This window comes from Sciurus vulgaris (genome assembly GCF_902686455.1).
Source record: "Sciurus vulgaris genome assembly, chromosome: 6".
Taxonomy (NCBI): Eukaryota; Metazoa; Chordata; class Mammalia; order Rodentia; family Sciuridae; genus Sciurus; species Sciurus vulgaris.
The window spans coordinates 22,017,106-22,042,312 of record NC_136466.1 but is presented as its reverse complement, the minus strand read 5'-3'; the positions used below and the strand labels follow the sequence as shown (position 1 = coordinate 22,042,312).

At 32.5% G+C, this 25,207-nt stretch overlaps 1 protein-coding gene across 2 annotated transcripts in view; it reads right to left on the bottom strand.

The window, feature by feature from the left end:
* The window catches only part of CLINT1 (clathrin interactor 1), a 65,404-nt gene that overhangs the window by 9,590 nt on the left and 30,607 nt on the right, over positions 1-25,207 (bottom strand). For both annotated transcript variants that reach the window (XM_079145955.1, XM_079145956.1), the window contains exons 2-8: positions 20,076-20,180; positions 19,426-19,522; positions 16,795-16,903; positions 15,711-15,875; positions 12,587-12,764; positions 8,469-8,715; positions 6,389-6,458 (exon numbers count right to left, since the gene is read on the bottom strand). In XM_079145955.1, the coding sequence (XP_079002081.1) occupies positions 6,389-6,458; positions 8,469-8,715; positions 12,587-12,764; positions 15,711-15,875; positions 16,795-16,903; positions 19,426-19,522; positions 20,076-20,180 (971 nt within the window). The remainder of the gene's footprint in view (positions 1-6,388; positions 6,459-8,468; positions 8,716-12,586; positions 12,765-15,710; positions 15,876-16,794; positions 16,904-19,425; positions 19,523-20,075; positions 20,181-25,207) is intronic.

Here is a 25,207-nt window from a genome sequence, read left to right as displayed (position 1 = left end):
TATTATTAGGGAGTAAGATATTCAGAACACGGAAGTGAAATGCACAATACCTGAATGAACTCTAAGATTTTTTAAAAAGTTATTTCCTGAAAAGACAGAATTGAGACACTAGGGAAATTAGAATATGGTCTGTATATCAAACAGTATTGTTGTTTTAAATGCTAAATGTCCTAAGTATAATCATACTGTGGTTATAAAGAAGAATGTCCTTGCAAGGAGATACAAAGTGAAGTATTTTAAGGGCAAAATGTTATGTTGTTTGGAACTTTCTATCAAATGGTACAGAACAAGCAGCATTTAACAAATAAACCAAAGAAAGAAAATGAGGACTTTTTTTTGGTATGTTTAAAAATTTTTTAAATTAAAAGGGGGAAAAACATTGTAAGTTGATTTGTAAAAAAAAAAAAAAAAAAAAAAAAAAAATCAATCTAAACAGCTACAGGGAGAAAAAACTAATGTAATGATCTTAGCAGACTATTTTTTTTTTTCCCCATTTTTACTCTATGAAAGAATAAATACTTGTTTTTTTGTTTTTTGTTTTTTCTTTGGTACTAGGGATTGAACCCAGGGGAGCTAAACCACTGAGCCACATCCCCAGTCTGTTTTCTTTTTATTTCTTATTTTGAGGCAGGGTCTTACTAAGTTGCTTAGGCCTAAATATTTATACTTTTTAATGCATGGAAAAATAACAGTTTTTTGCTACTACTTCTAAATTGGTATTTTTAAAGTGGCAAGATCCAAATCATGTCTACAAATCAATCTCTCTGTATACATCACATTATCATGCAAGTTTTTATGTATAAACACTACATGGATAAAAACATTTACTTTTATCTGCAATTAGAGCGATATTTCAAGTTTTAACACTTTCTTTAATTCACATTAAGGAAATAGTCAAAGATCTAAAGCCTTAAGTAGCTGTCCTTACTTTGTCTGTCCTTAAAGATTTCACCTCTTAAGAGTCACAACCTTAGAAAATCTAGTGCAGCAGTTCAATTATGGTGCTTTTAGTGTTATGTGAACATTATATAGGTTACATCACAGCTGCTTAGCCTGCAGTGCTTAGAAACTAGCCAGGTGGGACTGGAACATCTGGGCTGCACTCAAACACCACCAGGGACAGCTTTCAACATCTGGTGCCATTTCTGAATTGTCTTATCGCTGCAAGACATTCTGCCCCATCTGCTACACTCAACTGGGTTAATTAAACGAGAACCATCTTCCTTTCTTAATAAATGGCCAGCAGTAATAAAAGGAACAAATCAGTTTCTGATAGATGTATATGTATTTCTTTTTAATGCACATTTACTGTAGTCAACCATCAGCAGGTATAACTAATTCCTCATTTCTCCTGCACATTAAAAGTGCAAAATGCTCACGTATACATTCTCACTCACCAGCGAACTAATGTCAACCACAGGTTCCCCCCTCCAACTAACACTATGGCTAATGTCTACTGTTTAATGCATCTAAAAGATGATATCACAGGGATCTGGTTTTCTCTTTCTTAAAGGTACACAATACACAGGTTGTGATAAAATGTGATGAGTACAAAAGACCAATGAGCTAGATGTTAAAACCAATAAACGAGCACAGATATTAATAAAAACTAACAGGGAAATGAATGTTGCAAACAGTTGCTGCTTAATATTCATGTTTGTTTTCTGTAATGTTCCTTCATGTTAAAAACACTGATCAAAGTATGCTGTTGGGTAAAAGATGATAGTTAATCAATTACTGTAACAGTAAGGGACTTGAAAATTGGGAATTATTTTCATTTGCTTCACCCAGGAAGGCAGTGAAAAAAATATCAGTAATTTATTTTGACAAACAAGTAGGGATTTTTCAAATCTTAACTAGTGTAAGATACCAAGAGAAATTCATGGTGCAGATAAAAGCACTGAATACATCATTGATCACAACTTAAAAACTGGTAATAAACATTTATTTTACTTTCCTGGATTTAATTGTTCAGACAAATACCTACACTTTGTTTATTCTGCTGCTCCACCCTCTACCAAATACAATGAAGTAATTTTGTGTTCATGATTTATCTATAGCAAATATAATTCCTCTTTACTCAAACTACAGGGAGTTTGTTTCAACATCACTAATTTAAGAATATTGGGAGTAAATAATGGAAACATGCACATAGTTATTTTACAAAGAGAAGCCACCTTTCTTTGACAGAGATTTGACTTTTTCTCTAATCTTTTTAAGTACCATGTTATGCTTCAATTAGTACTTTATATAAGATGATCTTTGAAAACTCTCAAAAATTAAAATTCTATTTAGGAAAAGTTTCTCTCCTAGGAGGAAAATACCTATATGTATAATATTCACACCAATGTTTTAAATTCAACAGAAAACTTTTATGCTTAAGAATTTTCCCCAATAACATCTATCTGAGGAAATGTAAATCAAAGATTCTACCAAAAATTGCTGCATGTGGAAGACTGCTAATTTTCACAAGAGCTATCCTTCAAGATTCCCACATGAGAGCTGTCATTATAAATGAACCATTTCCATCTGCCTTTTCAGGGCAGCAAGGAGGTTATTTACAATCACCAGCTGGGAACATGTATTTTCTAAAGCAATACTGTGAAAAAGAAAAATATGGCTACACAGAGCTTCAACTAGAAATGGAAATTTTCTCTAACAAAGAATTTAATCTGGATTACACTAAAAAAAAAAAAAAAAACTTTTGCATGAAGAATTTGTATACAAAAGTAAAATAAATGATGAAATGAAAACAATTTCAAATAAATGCTGTATCATCCATAATCCACTAGAACTTTTAAAAAAATCACTGAATATCCCCAACAGAAAAAAAGAAACAAAGGACATGAATAGGCAAGTCACAATTAGCCAATAAATAAAAAGTATTTAAACTCAGTTATCAAACAAATGCAAAATAATATGAAATACTATTTCCTCCTTACCAAAATGGAAGATTTTAAGAAGTGCTAGAATGTCATTTTGTCCATAACAGTGAAAAACTTGGAAACAAAAACTAATGTTCAGAAAATAAGGAACTGAACATATGATTTAAGATTACAAAGCAAGGAAAAGTTCTGTGAAACAATGCACTATCATTAGAAAATGGTAGTGAGATCTTGGGTGAGAAGCATTTTACAAAAAACAAAAACAAACTTTATCCAGAAGACTGGAAAGACCTGTCACACAATAAATGCTTAAAAGAGGTTTTGATTGAAATATAGAAATTGTATTTTTAAAAGAAAGCTCACCCAAGTTAATAGTTTATATATCTAAATTGGGATGAAGCTCTTGCTGTTCACATTTCTAAAGTAAGCATGCTTGAATAATCACTGAACATAATAAAAGAACGTAATAAAAATGATAAAAGAGCTGGGGATGTAGCTCAGTGGGATGTAGCGTCCTGGTTCAATCCTCAGTGTGTGCAGGGGTGGCGAGTGGGTGATTACTGAATACAAAAGCAACAGGTCCAAATGTAATGAAAATTATGAACTAATATATTTTAATACTCCAAAATTTTTTAATTAATAAAATTCAAAAACTACTGCAAGGCATGTCCTAGTTGTATATATATTATGGTATATTATCTCTTCAAACTCATTTACTGTAAGAGAACTATCTTATGTAGCAGTATGTTAACTAAAATTTAAATTCCTTAATTATAAAGGGACAGAGAACACAATTTAGATTTATACTAAAAAAGGACATGGAATGATTCTGTCCTATTTCTAATTGGCTTAGTTTCTAGATACTTCATTATTCATTTCTTAAAATACTTAGAAATGTACTATATATAAGAACCACCAAAAGTACAGATTTTAAAAGAACAAACATCACCACAATAGGACATTTATCAAGATAATCTCAAGTAAATCTTGATGGTTAGGTTTCACACATGTTCTTTTAAATTTAGTAAGATATTTTACAATCATTTTACCAGAGACACTTTTGAAGATGCTAACAATAAGGATGGAAAAAAAAAAAAAAAACATTAATAAAGAAAAAAAAAATCTAAGCATTTTCTCAAAGGAGATATTTATCTGATGAGTGGTACAGATGCCATATCTGCTTAGCTTTACAGTTTGTGCCCATATTACTTGCATGATGGTACTATTATAAATATAGGCACATCTGGTAAATGACACCCAAATGACATACCAAACAGCAATGTTAATATGGTAGATTTCTTACACCTTCTCATGTAGGTGCTAAAGATTTAATATCCAATTTCCTTTTATTGCAGAATTCAATTTAAAATATACTATTAAAATATATAAATAGAAATGGGGTCACTAAATTTATGTACTGAATGAAGGGGACCTGCAAAACCTGGTTACACATACTGTTTTCAAATAGAAGATACTTAAAAAAAAAAATACTCTGTTGTCAATTCACATTCAGCTGCATTTTAGAGATATTAAAGTAAAATAAAATTGTAAGGCAAGAAACCTTCCCCGGATTTCATTTAAACTTAGTCTCAATTACTGTACTACTAATAATTGCTACTTGTATTTTAATTATTCAATCTACTGTTTGCATCAGAGAAGAAAAACTACTCAAAGGTTTCTTGCCAAGCAAAAGAAGCATGCTGGTATTTAATAATTCTCTCTGTTCAAAGAAATCTTGATATCATGGAGAAAAAAATTACATACATTTATTGGACCTTCCTAGTTAATTCTTCTCTGATTGCTCCGTTAAAACTTCCCACAGATACATGAAAGGGGCTCTTTATTAATGCATACCAGGAAGTTCAAAATAACTGATATTCTGTGATACTATGTCTATATTATACGACTACATGCCAGCTATCAGTTAATATACTACAGTTCAAATCCCAAACATGTTAAACCTCACAAACTGTTAAATAAGTAAAGCAGCTGTTGTAACATTGGGCACTTATAGTCTAATAAAGGTTAAAGAATAATTTTAAGAAGTTACAGAAAAAAGAGAAAGGAACTGAAAGATTTCAGAAACAGAAAAACCAGGTATTCTTTAATTCTTATTAGTACAAGTTTTATGACAGCAAGTAGGAAGGAGAAAAGAACAGAAAACTTTATATTAATTACATGTACTAATGCATTAATGAAAAGTTATTTCCATCACAGATTTATATGCTAATGCAAAAGTTTTTAAACAATTTGGCTTTGAAAAGTCATTACACACAACTGGGAATGACAGATTTAGTTTATGTATATTAGATATACTCCAATCTTGTTGGCTTACATTTTAGTGTAAAATGAACTTTAAATAGGTTTGGAAAGGCTTTCTTTAAAAATAAATTGTATTTCTCCAGTTCTTTTGACTTGTAACACAATAGTTTATTAAAACTATGTATCAAAAGCAACCATGTATTATCCATTTTTCTGAAAATGATTTATCAGGAATTAAAAAAAGATCTAGCACATAATAGAACTCAAACTGAAGAAGTCATCAATCCCATCTATGAGGACATTTTGGTAAACTGTTTTGCTGCAGTACTCTTAAAACATTTGGCCAAAAAAAAAAAAAAAAAAGTTTGGCAGGCAGTTAAACACACATTCACACATGCCCTTTCCTCCAAAGCACTCAGTCTGTTTATAAGAAGGTGACTATCTGTGTCCCCTTGATTAATGATTACTTCCTTCACTTAACGGTTCCAAGAGGGGAAGAACTTCCTTACACAAGTGCCCAGACTGGTGTCTGGTTCAATAAATATCTACTGAATAAATGAAAAAAAAAAGACAGATAAACTCCAGGCATATCCAAACTGTTAGAATTAAGATTTAGGGAAAGTCAGTCATTTCTTTTTTCATAAAAAGAATTCAAAGTAACAGACTTAACATAAATTTTTTTCCAAGTTAATCTTAAAAGATTAAAAATGGGAACTATAAAGCCTCCAAAATCTTTATCATGGAAAACTGCAAAAAGAATACCACATCTCAAGATACCATTTACTATTAGGGAGAAAGTAATATATCATGTGTATAGTGCCATTAAAATAAAAGTATTACAGTGATTTGAAGATACTATTTTACTCACATTTACAAACTACAACGAAGAGGTTCTACATTTGCTTGAGGACCAGAAAAAGGTATAAAACTGAGTATATTTCTTTTAAGAGCAAACTTTGAGATACGGATGCATATACAAAAAGATAAACACCAACATGATAGTTCCATAGAATGGTAAAGGATATAGGTGCTAAAGAAAGAAGAGGGAGAGAGTAACCTAATATTTAAGTACCTTCTTTTTTATTTATCCAATTAAACAATTCTCCCCAAATAATGCACAAGGAAAATAAATTTAATTACAAATTTTATTTTTCAATCCATCTTTTATATGGCATTAAAAAAAAAAAAAAAAAAACTGAAACCAAGGTTACTAAAAAGAAAAAGCTTGTGTGGAAGCTTACCTGTTGACTGGCTGGTGCCATCAAAGAGATCGACAAGGTCGCCAGATGACTTGCTGCTAGGCACTGAAGTCTGAAAACAAACACATGATTATGTGCTCAGAAAACAAATTTCTACTACTTTTCCCCCTAAAACCACTTCTACCAATTTCTAATTACTATCTTAAACACAAACACCTGTAAAAACATCCTGATCTAAGTCAGGGCAGATACAGTTTTCTGAAAAAGAGTATTAGCCCTGAGTCCTGATGGAGGCAATAAACATTAAGGAATTCTACGCCCAGTACTGTGGCAGTCCTGACATCCACGCTCATTTCTCTTCTTACTGCACTGCAATCCACATATTCCAGACTGTATTCAGTTCAGAATCTCAAAGAAAGAAGAAGAAGAAAAAAAAAAAAATCCATGTCCCATCACAATATACTTTTAGTCTCTAGGGACGCTGAACTATAAAGTCTTAAAAAGCTCCTTTAGAAAATCCTAAGAATTGATGTGCATTGGGTGAAAGATCAAATTCTTACCCAGTGCTAAAATTCTATGAATTTCATCAAAACTGATTATTTATATAACACTGTAAATTTCTAGTCATGTTAATTTGAACTGTAAGGATTAAAATTCCTACACTGTGGCTCAAAAGAGTGTTTAAACTGCAAGGGATCTAAAGCAGCTGAATAACTTCAAGAACTTCAGCCTTCTGTATTTTTTTAAATTGTAAACAAAAAAACAAAACACAAAACAAAAGGTTATACTACAAACATAAAATATTTATGGCAAAGGTTAAAGATATAGTTCAGAGGACAGAGCAGCAAGCATGGGGGTTCTGGGTTCAATTCCCAGTATTGACCAAAAAAAAAAAAAAAAAAAAGGCAGAGTGACAAATTCAGGTTGTACTACAAACTGGTATTTCAAATAGTTTAAGACCCCAAAGCCAGACACTAATGGAATTCAGGCACTGAGTGCACTAAAGAGGCTACTATATATCAGGCTCTAGATAACAGTCAAAGCGAAAATCAAAGTAGATCTAAGTAAAAAAACAAAAAGCAAACTTTAAGATACAAGATACAAATCTTGATTTACTGTTACAATAATTTTCCTCATGCCACCTTAGATGAGTTTCTTATGACAGTCACCATGTATTTGGGTTTTAATTATGGTGACAGATCATATACAGGCAATAGTAACTTATCTAAAGAAGGGGAAATCTAAGATCATGAAGAAATAACAGAGCCATTCCCTTTTTAACTAAACTGAAGTTGAGTTATAATTTTGAGGTTTTCGTTGAAACTAAAAAAAAAAAAAAATCACAATGGATGAAAATTATACATCAGTTCAGGCAAAAAACTGATAGCTCTTGTTCTTGCCATTAACTATGCCTGGCTAGTTTTTTTTTTTTTTTTTTTTTTTTTTTTTTAAGATGTTTCCCTCATTTTTTAGCTACATCTACTGCAAAGACACAAGATGGAAAACTGTAACGGGGAAGAGTGACAAAAACAATAACTTAATCTTCCAGGGCAAATCTCCCCCTTTGGCTGATACCTATCTGAAAGACTATCTTGTGGCTAGCTACTGAGATGATTTTATTTCTGTGGTGAATAAAAACAAAAGAAGGTACATGAGGCAGTGCTTCTTACAGCGCTGATGGTACTGAGGCAAATAAGCCTTCTTTCATAGGCACCATCTCAAGGCTAAATGAAACTATCTCTCATATGTACCCAACTTCTTTGTCCATCTTTTGCCATTTCTTAATTCTGTCATGTTTTCCTCAGTGAATTTAGTTCATGGCTTCATAACCAGTGGTGCTTAATAGAAGGAAACAAATGCACTATATTCTGATTTACAGCCTCCCCCAAATGAATCAAGAGTGTCATTTTTACTTGCACATAAAGTACATAATCATTCAGCAATTGGACAGGTTTCCTTCCCCAAAGAGGTTTCTTATTATTAATGACTCTGAGTAATACATTCCAGATGATCTATAATTAATATGATTACCTAGAAATGCCTAAGCCTACTAATGTTGAAATTGTAAAAGTAGTTTATAAGAATAAACCATGTGAAATGTGTAAGCTCCTGCCATTCCCACCTTAGCTGAAGACTGAGGTGGATGGGTTGAAGCATTCTGATCTGGACTTGCTTTGTCTCCTGTGTAATGTGCTGCTGCTCCAAGATCAATGGTTTTGGAAGGATTTGCTGTGCGCTTGTGTCTAGTTGTGGTGGTCTCTGTGGCCTGTGTGATATGGATATGCTTTGTCGTCACAGTTTCCTCTTCATCTTTGAATTCACCTTTGGGAGATCTGCCTCTTCTTGCTTTCTTTTCCTCATCGCTGTCACTAAAAGATATTAAAAATGAAGCAAAATAATAAGACTTGGGATTATTTTTAAATGGAGTCCTCAGTGATTTGAGTTAGAGAATTTCAAATACAGTAACTCCAAAATCCCATACTTTGACTATTTGACAGGGATCAACAGAACGTTATCTAAGCTGCCTGAAATAATGATATGCATGTATTGGGGAGGGGAAGTGGGAATCTGCAGAATTCCCTAGGTAAATCTAAAACATTGCTATGAAAAAGTATTTACAAAAATGTGTACAAATAAAAAATGCCTAAAATAACTCAGGTTTTTGTTATAGATTTAAAGCTTAATTAAAAGATTAAATAGTAGGATTATATCAGAATCAACTGTCAATACTGTGGCATTTAAAGCATCTGCACTTGATGATTTTTTTTTTAAAGTTATTTTGTGTACATGGCTACAGTTCCATTTTTATAACACAATTCTGTCACCAACTCTCAGATACCAAGGTGTATAACACAGTAAAATATTACTACTTCAAAGAATACTTCAAAAATATTACCCTATTTCAATTCAAGAGTTTAAATGCTTATCTGCAAATGCAAAAAGAAAAAAAAATGAGGTAATGCAACTTTACAACTGTGTTGTATTTTACTATATTTGGAGGTTAAACTTTTACATAACTACGTAAATTGCTTCAAAGAAACAACTATATTGAAACTGTTTCTGAAATGATCACATTTTGATCACATTAAAAAATTCTTCTATTTTTAATGATGCAAAAAAACACAACAGTAAAAAACTGGGATTTTTATATGTTGGGAATGAAAATGTCAGTCTAGTCTGTTGTCCACTTACAGGGGATTGGTGCCCCCTCTTCCCCTGATCCTTGCCTGGGTACAAACAGAGAGAAAGGGAGAAAGAGAGGCAAGAGAGAACCTGAAAAAGGTTCCACTACTTACATTACTTAATTTTAGAGTATGGTTTAATTTATAAATATCCTGAAATGAAATGCTTAAAATTCTCCTTTAAACTATGACTGTTAGTGATGCAATTTAGCTCAAACTAATCTAAAGCAATCTCTACTAATTAATTTAGAAGTTGTACAAATAAAGGATTTAAAAGGAATGACTTCTTATACAGAGCAAAGGGGTGAAATCATTTTTAAAGATTTTTTTTAAAGAATTTAACCTTTTATTTTATTTATTTTTATGTGGTACTGAGGATTGAACCCAGGGTCTCACCCATGCTAGGCAAGCACTTTACCACTGAACTACAACCCCAGTCCAAAATGAAAACATTTTTAAGGGAACCTACAAATTAAGTGGTCAAGAGCTCTTACTAATCTCTGAACAAAAAAATTACCCAAAGCTTCCCACAATCAGTCCTATAAGTAGAACTGTATTTCTTACCTTTTTGATATCCAATTTTAAGTCAGTAAAGGATAATTTCTTTATAAGTTGAGAACATAAGATTTGACTAGCACAATGAAATGAAAGTTTCATATGTGATCAAGTTCAAGAATTCCTAATAATTAACTAAAGTCTGAAATTCTAGTAAAGTCAGAGATGACATGCAACTTTCGTCTAAAAATCTGTCTCTCAGAGTCTAAGATGAAAAGTTCGTGGTGTGCCCGTTAATGTGATAAATCATATTTGCTTATCTTTAGTGTTTTAAAACTGATTATTCTATATAAAAATTTTAGAAAACCAAGTAGATCTTCTCTTAGAGGAAAAATATGGGGAAAAATAAAAACTAAAATAAGGAAAAATGGTGGGGGAGGGCAGGTAGAGTAGGGAGACAAAGCAAGAAAATAAAAACCAAAGGTCAGAGGGCAAAGGAAAGAAAGTGAATAATATTAGAATGTAGGACTGGGCATGTAGCTCAGCAGTAAGAGTGCCTGCCCAGCATGCATGAGTTTGATCCCCAGTATTGGGAAAAACAATAACAAAGCTATATTTCTAACCAGTCTACCTTTCCTTGAGTCCTACTTCATTAGGAAATCTCAACAGAATACATGGCTACCATGTTTTCCAAATGAAGCCAAAAACTTACACAAGCCAAAAGAACATTAATTGAGAAAAAAATTAGCATAGAGTATTTGAAGCAAGCAATGTTTCCCAAATTTAGTATTTATAATCATCAAATTATCATATGGGTACCTTAGTATAAAGGAGATGGAAATGTAGTTGTAGAAGAGATACAAAGTACTAAACTCTGGCCCTTCAAAGATTATATCCCAGAAATGATCTTCAAAAAGACATATTTCAGCCAGGCACGGTGGCACACACCTATAATCCCAGCACCTTAGGAGGATGAGGTAGGAGGGTCTCGAGTTCAAAGCCAGCCTCAGCAAAAGAGAAGCACTAAGCAACTCAGTGAGACCCTGTCTCTAAATAAAAATACAAAAACAGGGCTGGGGATGTGGCTCAGTGGTTGAGTGCCCCTGAGTTCAATCCCTAGTACAAAAAAAAAAAATAATAATAATAATAATAATAATAATAATTAATTAAAAAATAAACAGGGGTATTTAATGGATTTAATAAATACGGAAACATACTGAAAATACACTAAACAAATACACTAAATGAATTTCAGAACCTGTTTGAAAATTAGATTATATTTTTGTTTTTATATTAAAGCCCCCTAAATCTGAACCATTAAGATATTTTTGGGTAGGAAAAAAAAAGTACTTAGTTACAGAATGTACTTGAAGACTCAGTTCCATCACTGTTATTTTAGATGGGTCCACACAATCTGAATGGGCCTTGGGTTTCACTTCAAAATAAAAATGAAGTCCTTACTCCACCTTATTTAATAGGGATATTATAAGCACACATAATAAAGGTCTTATAAAATTTGCCTTGCAACTTGAGCACTATACAAAATGCCCTTTAATTTGGAAGAAAAACAAGCTTACACCTATACTGGTAGGTAAGAACAAAAAATGGATGTTGCAAAGTTCTAGTATGTTCTATGTAAAACTAAATACAAATGCCCCACCATAGAAAATGAAGTTTACAAAAATACAAGTCTACACTAGAAAACTTTTGGTTCAAAATTCACTTGGATTTGTTTTTTGGTACATATTATATAAAATCATAATAAAATATAATGGGAAAAGTTAAATTTCAAATCCTCTATCTTTATTTTAAACTTGCTATATGGATTTCATTATTCCTCAAGAGTATCTTAGCTCCCTGGATCATTTGATGTCAAAATGCAAAATAATCTGTAAACGTATAATCTGTAAATGTTTTTACTGGGGACAAGAAATTCCAAAAGAAGATCAAGAAGGTCTGAATAAAAATATAGAGGACAGATAATCAACTTTAGAAACAAACCAGCGCAGACAGAACAGAAGGAGTATCAATACTAACTGCAACGTTTGACCTGGCATCTTTAAAACAGTTGAATGCTACTTGCTTCAGGAGCACCTGTACCAACACTGCAATGATATAAGAAAACTAGCACAGCCTTTACCCAAGGATTGAGTTGTAAATTCATGAACATTCCGTAGTTTTGCATGGAGCACTTTTAGGGTGGTGAGACTATTCTACATGTTGCTTTAATGGTAAGTATCATGCATTTGTCAAAACTCATAGAACTATATATAACATGGCGGACTCCAAAGTAAGCTACAGACTTTGGTTAATAAAAAAGTATCGATATTGGTTTTTCAATTGTTAACAAATGTACCACAGTAGCATAAGATATTAAGCAGGAGAAACGGGGAGGCGAGAGGGTGCATATGGCAACCCACTGTACTATATGCGCAAATTTTCTAGGAACTTAAGATTTCTCCAAAAAGTCTACTATTTTTTAGGGCTGAACTTCAAATAATACCAATACAAACAAAAATCTAGTTGCACCCTTTTAAGAGACATGGAGACAAAATGTTAATACCTGCATCTTTCTGGAGAGTCTTCTCTATCTTTCCTCCGGAACTTGCTGATGGTGTCGTCAATTGTGCTTCCAATTTTATCACTCAGTTCACCTAATTTATCACTGAATGGAAAAGCACTCTTGTTTTTATCCCACTCCTCATCCCATTTTGATTTGGGCTCAGGATCATATCTTTCACCTATATAACACATTAAAAAAAGAAGCAACTCTAAGGACGTTAAATTTGAAAGGTATCTTACTCCTTATTTCTGAAGCTTTTCCTCATAATAAAATCATTTTCAAAGGAAAACAGAAAGCTCTGATAGTGCTGAATCAACACAATTATGGCAAGGCACAGCATGTAATGCCAATCATTAAGTAGCAGAAATGCAGATTCAAAGCTTTTGTTTATGAAAACTTTTAAACCTTAATGTGCAGCATTCAGGAAGTTCCTGAAGGCTGTTGAAAGTAGTAGTAGAAAACACAAAAATCAACACAAGCACTACAAGCAAAAGAGAAACAGAAATCTTATTTGTTTTTCAAATATTACTTAATACTTTGTTTCATTCCTATTTCTTAATCATTTCAAAATTTTTAGGAAAGTACTAGATATCAATAGTCTTAAAAAAAAAAAAAAAAAAAAAAAAAAAGGAAGGCGGGCATGGTGGTAGTCTCCACCATGTAGTGATACTCCACATAGTCTCAGCTGCATGGGAGGGGAGAATGAAGCAGGACTGCTTAAGATAGTAAGTTCAAGGCCAGCCTGGGCAACACACAGAAACAGTCATCTCAAATATTAATCAAATCAAATCGGTCAATCAAAAGGAACTCCACTCCGAATGCTACATGTCCCAATATGCTGGCTCAAACCAGAAAAACAATGGATTTTAAGGCATGGGAAAGTATTTTGTTTACTGTGAAAAGAATATTCCAGCTACTAAAAACTGTGCACACTAGAATCATACAGTATGATGACATCATAAAGTCAAAGACCAAACGGAAACATTCTGGGACTAGTGCAGCCTAGAGCCTGTGTGTGAATCGTGGAATGAAGAGAAAAGATGGTAGTGAAGAAAAGATTAAAAATGTTAAGATTTGTATTAGTCCTTACTCTCTGGAGCCCAATAGAGACACGAAGTGGAATCTTTCCATTTCTGTGTCCAAACTGAATTTAGGAAGAAAGAGTGAGAGCAGAGAAAGCAAATGAAGTTTAATAAAAAAAAAATTAAGGCAGCTTAGAAAGAAAAGGGAAAGGACAATGAGAAACAACAAAATAACCCAAAAGGTAGCTAACAGACCATTGTTTCAAACATTTGTTAACCAGTTTTAATGGCATACATACCCTCTGGAGACTGTACAAATTCACTTTGCTGAATTGTGGGCTAAAACTTTAAGGCTAAACTTTTCTGTAGAATTTGAGGATTTAAAAGTATCGCACTAGGGGCTGGGGATGCAGCACAATGGTAGAGTGCTTGCCTAGCATGTACAGGCCCTGGTTGAATCAACAGCATCACCAAAAAAATTAAAGAATCTATTTCTGTGTGTATGCGTGTGCATAATAAATCTAGAAGTGATCACCAACTTAAGAAAACATGACAACAAAACTTCAACCAGGAAGGGTTTTCAGAAGCAAGTAATTTTCTATAATAATGTATGTGCACATTTTAGTAGCAATGTGATGAACTAGATTTTGAAAAGAAACAAATTTGCAAGAATGATGAAAATAGATGAAAACCAAAGTGATTATTATTGGTGAAGATCATACTAAATTAGTGCTAAACATCATGGGTTTTGGTAAGACACTGTCTAAGGTAAGGATAAAACACACAAAATAGCTAAAATTCATTAATTAAATTGTCTGAAAAACAATTTAGCAAAGAATGTGATGCAAACACAGAGGTTGTTTAACTTTTCCTCCAATACTGATGCTGCAATTGGTTTGCTGTGACCGAATCTGAAAATTCTCAATTTTCTAAATTTATGATATAATTGCACATTGTAATAGTCAAAAAGGGTGCAAGAAGAATGAGTAAATGAGTTGCATATAGCAATTTTTATTCAAAAATATATTAAATTTCTACAGTAAACAAGCTAAAGAATACATACTTAAGTAAATAATACAAAGTTTTCTTCTTTCCACCAGAAACAAATTGAAAACATACACTTTTAGAGAAACATTCTTGCCCAATACATGAAATAACTTTTAGATAGTGCTTTGACCTAAAAAGGGGAATTTTTCTGCTGATAGAAATAACCTGAGAGCAGTACTTTTTCCTTTGAGAATAAGAAAACTAGAAGAACAAAGAAATAATATTCTATGAGTAATCGCAAAGTAATAGATGATTTTCACACAGTTCTAAGACCTCAATATAATCCAAATAAAAATGAACTTGATTATAGGTAGTGGAAACTAGAGAGTCCCAGTGCAAAGATCCACAGTGCTAACCTGTCTGCAGAGATACAAAAAGACCAAGGAACTGTCAAAATTCACAGATGACAGGGTAAATTCAAATGAACATGCTATGGAAGAAAATTCTTAATTTTGTGTATGTTTCAAGAACCAAGCATCCTATTTTTACATTACTACATTAAAAACGAGTATTATAGATAAATATTCTAGTTGCTCTTAAATGTGTTAGGAACAACAAACAACAGATGCAGATGAAAAAGTGACAGTACAGTCAGTAATCTTTTTCTCAAGTTATATATTGCTTAACCTAAGGAACAGAGACTGAAGCTGGATTGACTTGAAGAACACATATCTGCAGACAAAAATGTGAGCTAAACTGATTTTGAACAAAAACAATGAATCTCTTGATCAAACTTGGTATTTTTATGCTCTTCTGTATGAGTCAGACAAACTTCTTTTTCAAAGAAGTGTATACATGTTTTGTTTTCTATACATTAACTCAGTTTGCAGTTAGCTAATTTGATTAGTTAAAATAGCATTCTTGAACCTGCAATAAAAACAGACAAGATTTTCACGATCCATGTGATTGTAGCCAAAATAAGTACTATGTGTACTTCAGTAATCTGTGTCTTCCTAAAAAAAATACATTTTGGTATTTAGTAATTCAATGATTCTTAAAATATATTTGAGAAGCTCAGCTGATGCTTAGGATGCCATCCTATCTTTGCTACTCACTGTATCTGAATCCTCCAACACTGTCTGAGGAAACCCCAACATATTTGTCTTTGTTCTTCTTTGCTTTCTTTCGCTCTTCACGAAGCCTGTCGTCATCCTGGGCAAATTCGACCAATTCTTTCACCTTCTGGCGAATATTTATACCTTGATCCTTGCCATGCTCATCTTCAGGATGGTAAGGAAGAAACAGAATCTTAAGAATTCATTTAATATGCACCAAACTCTAAGACAAAAAAAATAGTAAATCTACGAATAAGAAACCAACTTCAATATTTTAAAAAATAAAAACAAGAGGCATATCGTGGTATTAAGCTGTGTCATTTCCTTTTCAGCAAATTCTAAGTTCTAAAATGCAATTTTGCTTTATAGATCACAGATAATAATACTATATAGGTCAATTAAAGACCCATTAAAAAGGGTTAGTGAAGATGACCACAAGAAATGGATATATCTGTAAATGTTTTCTTTATATTTTAATAGAACAAATCAAAACAAAAACTGCTCAAACATTTTAATGACTGAAAAGCACCCCAAATGTCTTGGTTTCCCAATACAATTTTGGGAACACTAATTATAAGGACTTAGTGTAGTCAAAAAACTGAATTTTTTAAAGTACTTTCAACTAGGGCATGCTACAAAATGAAGTGTGCTTCATTCTCTAGCCTCTTTCACATTCAAAACACATTCTGGCCTTCTGCCTTTGCACAGTAAATATTATTTGGTGGGAGGGGGGGAAAACCCAGCTTCAAACAGATGTGTGTGTTTTGGAGCTCTAACCTTTTCTTCCCATATGATTAAAGCTATTCCTTTATGGACACCACAGGGGACCAGTCTCCAGTGCATATTTTAATATAAACCCGAACACTCATGTTGTGTTGGTTCTGTTGTTATTAGCCAGTCTTTTCTGCAAGTTCTTGTCTTCACTAATTAATACTCTAGGGCCCCACGTCTTGGATTCTGCACTCGTCACACAACCAGCAACAGTCACATTCTAATTAGAGCAGAGAAGCTTCTAAGCTGGTTCAGGTGACTGACAACTCCAACTACTGTTTTAATTTGCTTATAAGGTTTTTCTATTGCTCACCTACAAAGTGGTAATTTTCCAGGGATCGCAAATCATAAATGTGTTCTCTGGCACTTGTAACAACACGCTCTGATCCATTTCTTATGAGGTAAGCTAGGAGCAGCAAGGACTGTAAAAATACAAAGCACCAAATGATTTAACAAAATAAATTCTGGCAAAGCTTTGGTAAATGGTTAAAAATTTTTCAACATTTGCAAATAAATAATCATGGTAGTGGTGAAGAGAGTTTCTTTACCTTGTATTATACTTTACATACTGTAGAACATATAATCATTTTAAGTTCCTCTATATAAATCTTTATGAACTATCCAATAGATACTATGTGTCGAAGATTTTTTTTAAAAAAAATCATTAATTTGATGTTTAACAATACTGCATGATACAAATGAACAATGAGTTTTTAAAAAGTTGGCTCAATGTTTTACTTCTGTAGGTATTATTGAACTGTGAATTAATAGAACTATCAAAATTATTTGGCATTTATATAAACCTACAGTACTCTTTGCAGGTAAAATTTAATTTGAAGGTTAATGATAGAACTTTTGCATCAAAAAGTTGATGCCAACTAATAAAAGAAAAAAGTGTTTCCCGAGGTTTTGCTAAAATGAAAGTTAAAAATGACTACTAATGAATATAGGGTAATATAACTGTTCTGAAATAACACAGTAGTAATTCCTAAACAACTTTGTGAATATACTAAAAACTGCACTGAACTGCACATTTTAAACGTAATCTTGTTGGAACAAACTTCACTTAGTTAATGAAAATCTGGTTAGGTTGGTGAAACTGAGGAACACAAAACCTCTTCCCAACAGTGATTTATTTTTTTTTAAAGTAATTTACCCAAGAATTAAAAAAACAAAAATAAGCACTAACCACAACTTCAATTTTTGAAAGCATAGTTGATTTACAGAAATTCCACTATTTCATGGTAACTATAATGCAAGCTGAAGGAAAGAAAGTGAATGTTTTCAGAAACAAACATAACAAACAGAACTACAACATTAGTAATTAGGAAAATGCAAATCAAAATTACACTGAGATTTATTCTCACACTAGTCAGAATGGCAGTCCTTAAGAATACACACAATAAATGCTGGAGAGAATGTGGAGAAAAAGGAACGCTTTTATACTGTAGTTGGGACAGTAAATTAGTAAAATCACTATGGAAATCAGTATGGAGATTCCAGGCATGGAATCATCATATGATCCAGCCATACCACTCCTTACTATTTATCCTAAAGAATTAAAGTCATCATACTACAGTGATTCATGCATACCCAGGTTTATAGCAGCACAAATCACAACAGCCAAACTATGGAATCAAGCCACCTAGGTATCCATCAAAAGATGCATGAATAAAGAAAGTGTGGGATATACACACAATCAAGTGTTATTCTGCCAAAAAAAGAAATTATGTCATTTGAAAGAAAATGGATGAAGCTAGAGACTATCATGTTAAGTGAAAAAGGCAAACTCAGAAGATTAAGGGTCATGTTTTCTCTCATATGCAAAAGCCAGAGAGAAAAAAGGAAAACAAAAGTAGGGGCAGATCTACTGAAAAATCAAAGGGAGATCAGTATAGGAAAGGGACAAGGAGTGGAAGGTGTGGAGGGAGGGGGGAAGTTCTGGGGAGTGATAGTGGTCAAATTATTTGGTTATATTGTGTGAATGTATGAATATATAACAACAAATCCCATCAATGTTAATACACTAATAAAAATGTGGGAAAAAAAAATAATAAAAAAAAAAGAAAGAGAACTAAAACAGATTTTTGATCCTGAAAATCAGAACTTTCAAAGTTTCAAATATGAATGGTATATCATTTCATTATGTCATTATGTTATGTATTTTGAGTAGTAAAAATATATGGTAGGATTGTAAAAACAAATGACACCTTTAGAATTCTGTATTACATGATATCAGGAAAGGAATCTGATAAAGAGTGCATACTGTTGACAAATTTAAAATATTAGAACTTAAGTCTGTATAATCCCAGTGACTAAGGAGGCTGAGGTAGGGGGATTGACAAAGCCAGCCTCAGCAACTTGGGGGCCCTCAGCAAATTTAGTGAGATCCTATCCCAAAATTATAAAAGGGGCTGGGGATGTGGCTTAGTGGTTAAGCCCTGCTGGGTTCAATCCCTGGGACCCCCGCCCCCCACCCCCCCAAAAAAAAGGTTAAGTCTGTGTATTTAGGAATCTTCAATTATATTCTGAACTAATATATTTTGGGTGCTGAATACTGTTAGAATCCTACTATTATAAATTAGGCAAATTTTTACATAGCGATGACAAACTACATGAGACTTGTTTTCCTCCTAACTGCTCACAGACTAAACATGTGTATGATTAGAGATGAATTATTCTGATAAGTGCAAACATTTTTAATAGAAAAAAATTTTAAAATATTCAACATTTAAAAGTTGCATTAGTTTTAAACATTTTACCTTAAGAGTAGTTGTTTACAATGACTGGGAAACGACACAAATAAGAAATACGCTTCTTTTATGTGTTTAAACTATTCTTTTAAAGGATTTAATATGCTTCCAAATCACTTCTGTATGTGTGCCTTAAATTTCAAGCATTTGTTTTCAAGATGTTAGATTATAAAATAGGCTTATGTTCATACCTTATAAACTCTTCTCCAATTCTTTTTGTTGTCTTTTAACATTCGAGACCAAAGCATGTTCATAAGTTCTGGAAATTGTTCATACATAAATGTAGCCCTGAAAAAAACAGTAATTTTTCCTCAAGAGTTTGCAATATGTTAATTTTGACAGCAGATGGCAGGCTTGTTCTAAGTTATTATATTTCCCCAAAGGGCTTAAAAAAGAATAAGCTTAATTCAAAAAATCTGGATGATACATTCCTTGAAAATGTCTTTCCCATATTTTAAACAATACCTATAATAAATGTAAGCCCCACTAATTAATATCATACTCTGCAAGTTCTTCATTCACTGACACAGTGGCCCAGATGTTCATCAGGAAAAAATATTTTAACTTTACTTCAAGTGTTTTATACTCATACTTCAAAATTTGCATGGTAAGCTACAGTAAGTCTTGAAACTTCACTGAAAAAGAAAAACCGTGGGTTTTTTTTTTTTCCTGAGTTAATTTTTAAAGGGAATGAACCTTGTATAAAACTTTGTACATCATTATCTGAATGATTATGCAAAATTTATATTTGGCAGCTAGTTTAAAACTGAAAGAAAATTTCACATTTTTATGTAAAGATGCTTTGATTCTTTCTGCATTGCTGAGTCAAATTATCACTTACTTGGCAATCTCTCCCATGAGTTGCCCAGAAGGTCCCCAAGGATCATCATTCGTTGCTTCTCGAACCTTAGACTCAATCTCTGAATAATTCATAACCACATTGGTGCTGCAGAGAAAAAAAATGCACGCACATACGCACAAAGATTAGCATCAAAACTGAGAAACACATGAAAACTTAATAATGACACTACTGGGTGTCCTAATGAGCTACCTCTACAGGGTGGGAAAGAAAACATCTTTTGTGCACAAACTACCCCAAGGACACAATATAACACATTTAAGCTATCTTTAAGAAGATTTTACTATTCCACTATCCTTCAAGAATACAGATGAGAGACTGCGTTAGAGTTGGCCTAAATCCAGTTTAAAAAAAAAAAAAAATGGCTTTGGTTAAATTATAAAGAAAACTGAACATGATAGAGTTTATTATGAAACTAAGTTGTCAGTTTCTTGATCAGACTTGGTTTACATGCAGGTTTAGGTTTACTGATTATAAAAAATTCTGTAGATTAAGAAAATCGCACATCGGATTAACATTACATCATGTTTTCAAAAAAGGAATGATAAATCAAAGATAATCAGAGTTGTTTAGAACTCCTTTGAACACTTACTTGTAATCCTTTAGGCTTTTTTCATCTATTATTATCATATACATTTGCCCTGTCATCATACAGTAGTTATCCCTCCTTTTATTTGCTATATAATATTCCATCAGGTATATTTATGATATCTACCTTTCCCTTAAGATTTCAGCAATAGTCAAGAACATGGGCTCTAGGAATCAGAAAGCTGTGACACCAATCACACTTTATGACCTCTGGCAAAATAAATTATCTTAATCTCAAATTCCTCAAATATAAAATGGAAACAAATAGAAATAACACATCAAAGGACAGCATATTAAATGATGTTTAGCATAGTGAAAGACATGTAAGAAATGCCCATACATGTTATTATAATTGATCAAAATAACCATTAGAATTTTTAAAAATTAAATACTACTTTAATAAGAATAACTGAAAAATTAAGACGTGATGACAAAATGTTTGGTTAAAATGCAATTTGTCATCTTTATATGAACTTAAGAATTCAAAGGCATTCTGAGAAGGAATAAAGACATACTATGAAAATGTGACATATTATAGTAGTATTCATTTGCCATCTAAAGCTCCAATTATTACTGAGCAATTGTTATATAACAGACACCTGTGAATATGTAATTCAAATCTTCCATTTAAAATTAAATCTTAGAAATAATAACTTTTTAAAAATATCAGAGTTTGGTAGCTATTACTTACATTATACCCCCTTTTTGCTATCTGGTTTTTCACTCATCTAAAAGTACTATTTTTTAAATAAGGAGGCTTGGTTGAATTTGTCACTCAAAACCTCTTCAAATTTATTTTAATCCCTTCAATTTCTTTAACTTTAGGGAAGAGACTAATAAACAGGTTTGGGTCAAATTTTAAAGGAACAAGTATGCATGTAAATGTGACTTGCCAAATCAACAAGTAACTCTGGCTTCTAGATTTACATTCAGAACACTGTTCTACTAAGGAAGAAAAGTGAAATCCTGGTATTTTCTTTTGAAGGCTGGAGATAGCATCCTCCTAAATCAACAACTAATTTGATAAAATAAATACAAATTATTTCCTTAGTACTAAATAAATCCATAATCTCTACAGCCCCTTCAAAATTTAAAACTTAATGGATTTTCATAAAAATCCAATAATACTATTGATAATAATTTTATGTATAAATGTAGAAGAGTAATTTTATCCCTAATTTTTATCAACAATGAAACCAAAATAAAACCCAGGCAGCCAATAACAGATACACAATTTACGATGCCACAAGATGATAGATTTTAGAATGTTTTGTTTGTCCTGGTGGCTGAAGAATTCATGGTTTAAGCAGTAAAAAATGCCAAAATGCAGCTGTGAAAATGAACAATAGCAATAAGGATTATAATTCACCCAGAGCATTTCACTACCAAGAGTGCACATTTTGAAATCTCTCTGCATTGTTTAATTTGTTGGAGAACAAGATGAAAGAAGTTAATCTCCAGTCCATGGACACGAAATATTTTTACCAGAGCCTTCATAAATGCATTAGCTTTCAGAACACTACTTTCCTTGTTCACGCTACAAAGGCCCATGGGTCAAACGAGAAAGGCCCTGTTTCCGTAACCCTTCACAAGGTGCTTAGCTTAAGGCCTGTGTGTTTGAGGGGTGTGTGTTTGGAGAGGTGGCAGAGAGCCAATAATTTAAGAATCGCCTGATTTCCTTTGTTGAAAAACAATGGGAGCCTTAGAATATACGTTATAAAGTATAACTACAGAAGAATATGGCAACTATAACAACAAAAAACAAATCTACTTCCAGGAAGTGAATTGTATTTTAAAGCTATTTTCCAATAAAACTGTTGCTTTCAGAAAATGGAAAGAATTCTTTCAAGATCAGATCTGATAGTATGAAGAATTCCAAAACAAAGTATTTTTGAGTTTTACTTGACCAGAAACAACTGTAAACTAAACCAAAACAAAACAACGCTGTATAGTTTGGCTACATTCCAGGTTGTTTAAAAATAATGGTTTCTAAAAAGACAGAAATGGTATTTTAATCCTTCCTTTCCCATGTTTTCTACTGCCCTCAATCCGTGTTCTATTCATAATTCCAGTAACCCTTCTTTCAAAAAAAAAATTATTTTCATATGTTTGAAAGGAAAAAACCAGTTTAATTTTTGAAACTTCCTATGACTGACAGAAATGTCTGAAGAATGGCTATTTCAGACACTAGAGGGGGCTCTCTAATCATTTTAGAGACATGCAAAATGCAGACAAAGGTCCAGAATACATTGTTAGCAGAATTATAGAAAATACCAGTAAAGTTTTATAGCATTTAGACTAACTCTACAAAATAGTACTAACCCTAACCTTGTACCAATCCTAAACTGAAATTCCTAACTTAAGAACTTTTATCTCTTTACACTGTATTACCACTATTATGACCTTTTTTAAAAGGCTGAAAGTACTTGGATACAGGATTTTTTAAACCTGTACTTCCTTTCATTATAACAGTTAAGAACATAACTAAAAATGATCTGAAATACCAAAACAATTTCCTATATACCACTTTAAACCAACTTGGCAGGGATATCAAAGGAAAACTCAACCTATAAAAATTTCTAATGAATTTTAATGCTTCTGCTAATCACCACCATCTATCTCCAGAGTTTTACCCATTTTTAATTTTCTCAAACATAAATGGGCATGAAAATGTAAAATGGAGGGGGAAAAAGAAGAAAAAAATTTTCAAATGCTTCTGTATTTTTTACTATTCTATTGCTACCATTAATGTTATCTAGATTGAATTATCTGAAATGTTATCTTAGACTGGAAACAACCTAATAATCACCAGAAAGCACAAAATGAACTCTCCTCACATTGTTCTACGTTTACTCAGTATTTTTAACTTTGTTTTTGCTTAAGATAAAACAGTCTTGAAAATGAGTGACCAGACCAGATAAGGTAAGTTCCTTTCTGACCTGAAGATCAATGATGATTAAGATCCCTCTGGAAATGTAACAGTACCTACTGCTGGGTAGTTTAGTAATATAAATAGTTAATAACAACAAAACTTAAAGGTCTCTGATGTCAGGCAAAAAGAAAAAGCAGAGGGAACGAGGGAATAACCAGAGTGAAAAATACAGGAAGCTGCTCATGTTGTGAAGATTTTACTGAATAGCAATTTTGAGCCACTGCTTTTTAAGTGGATAAAATTAAGAAATGCAATTATCATTGTTTATGTGTGTGCAGCTTATCATTGCTTCTACCCTATCCTTCCCTGTTTGCTCCTCAAGACACCCTAACAATAGGTAGGACAGAACTAAGATTTCTCAAGGAAAGAACAACCAACACCACTTGCTCACCAACTGCTAAAAGGTAACATCCTCAAGCTCTGCACCCGCTTCTAAGACTGTGAGTACAGTCTATATTAGTTAGTCAAGGGCTAAGTATCTTGTTTTTATCTGCCCTACCCATTCTCCATTCTCCTTCTATTTGACCACTTTATATTGATAAAATAGTGAGTTATTTTACTTGTTAAGTTTGGGTGCAGGTTTTAGAGGCAGAACTAGTTGAAAAATCAGCACAAGGATTAATGAGGGAAAACTGGAACAGTCCTTATTACTGACATTTTATTTCTCTTACAAATTCAGGTATATGCTTTCTAAAACAAAACCCTACACCAAAAGAAAAGGTAAAGTTTAAGTATAATCTGATTCCATTAATAAACAATTAAGGAAATTGAAAGAGAATAATGCAGTAAGTAATATTTTTCCTAGTTTGTCTTTTATTTTTTTTAAAAAATGGAGTCAAATGGGTCTACATATTTCATTTGGTTTCTTCTTTTTGTTTTAAGCTTGCTATAAGACTTTGTTCACTGTAAGATCAGGAAATATTTTGAGACCTTGAGACCTTTAAATGTGTTTTATCATATGTAGACTCAGGCACTGAGAGACAGACACAACTTAGTTCCAAGCAAGGGTTTCAAATAATAGTATCTTTTCTCCCTAAAACTTTTCCATATTTTCCAAATTTCTTCCCATGAGCATCATACTGTAACCAAAATAAGCCTATTAAATGTTATTAAAAAACAAATCCAATACTGTATCACAGTTAGCATTACTATTTGTAGGGAAGTCAAGCATGATGATAAGATGATACAAATATTATCTGTACTTTCAATAACCTTTATCAGGCTTTTTAAGTGCAGCAAAGTATTAACTCAAATATCTGTATATGTATTAAAATGTGTATACCAAATGGCACATGTATAAAGCCACAAGGAATAATTTAAGTAATTACTTTTGGAATAATAAAGCCACAAGGAACAATTTAAGTAATTACTTTTGGAATTAACATGATTTTTAAAAACACTTTAGGAAAGAATAATTCTTGTATCAAAATCTATATATCTAAAAGTTACCTGTTAATTTTTATTTCAAAAAAGGACAATTTTTTTATTTTTTGGTACTGGGGATTGAACCCAGGGATTTTTATCACTGAGCTACATCCCCAGACCCTGGGTCCTTTTTTATTTTGCAATAAGGCCTTGCTAAATTGCTGAGGGT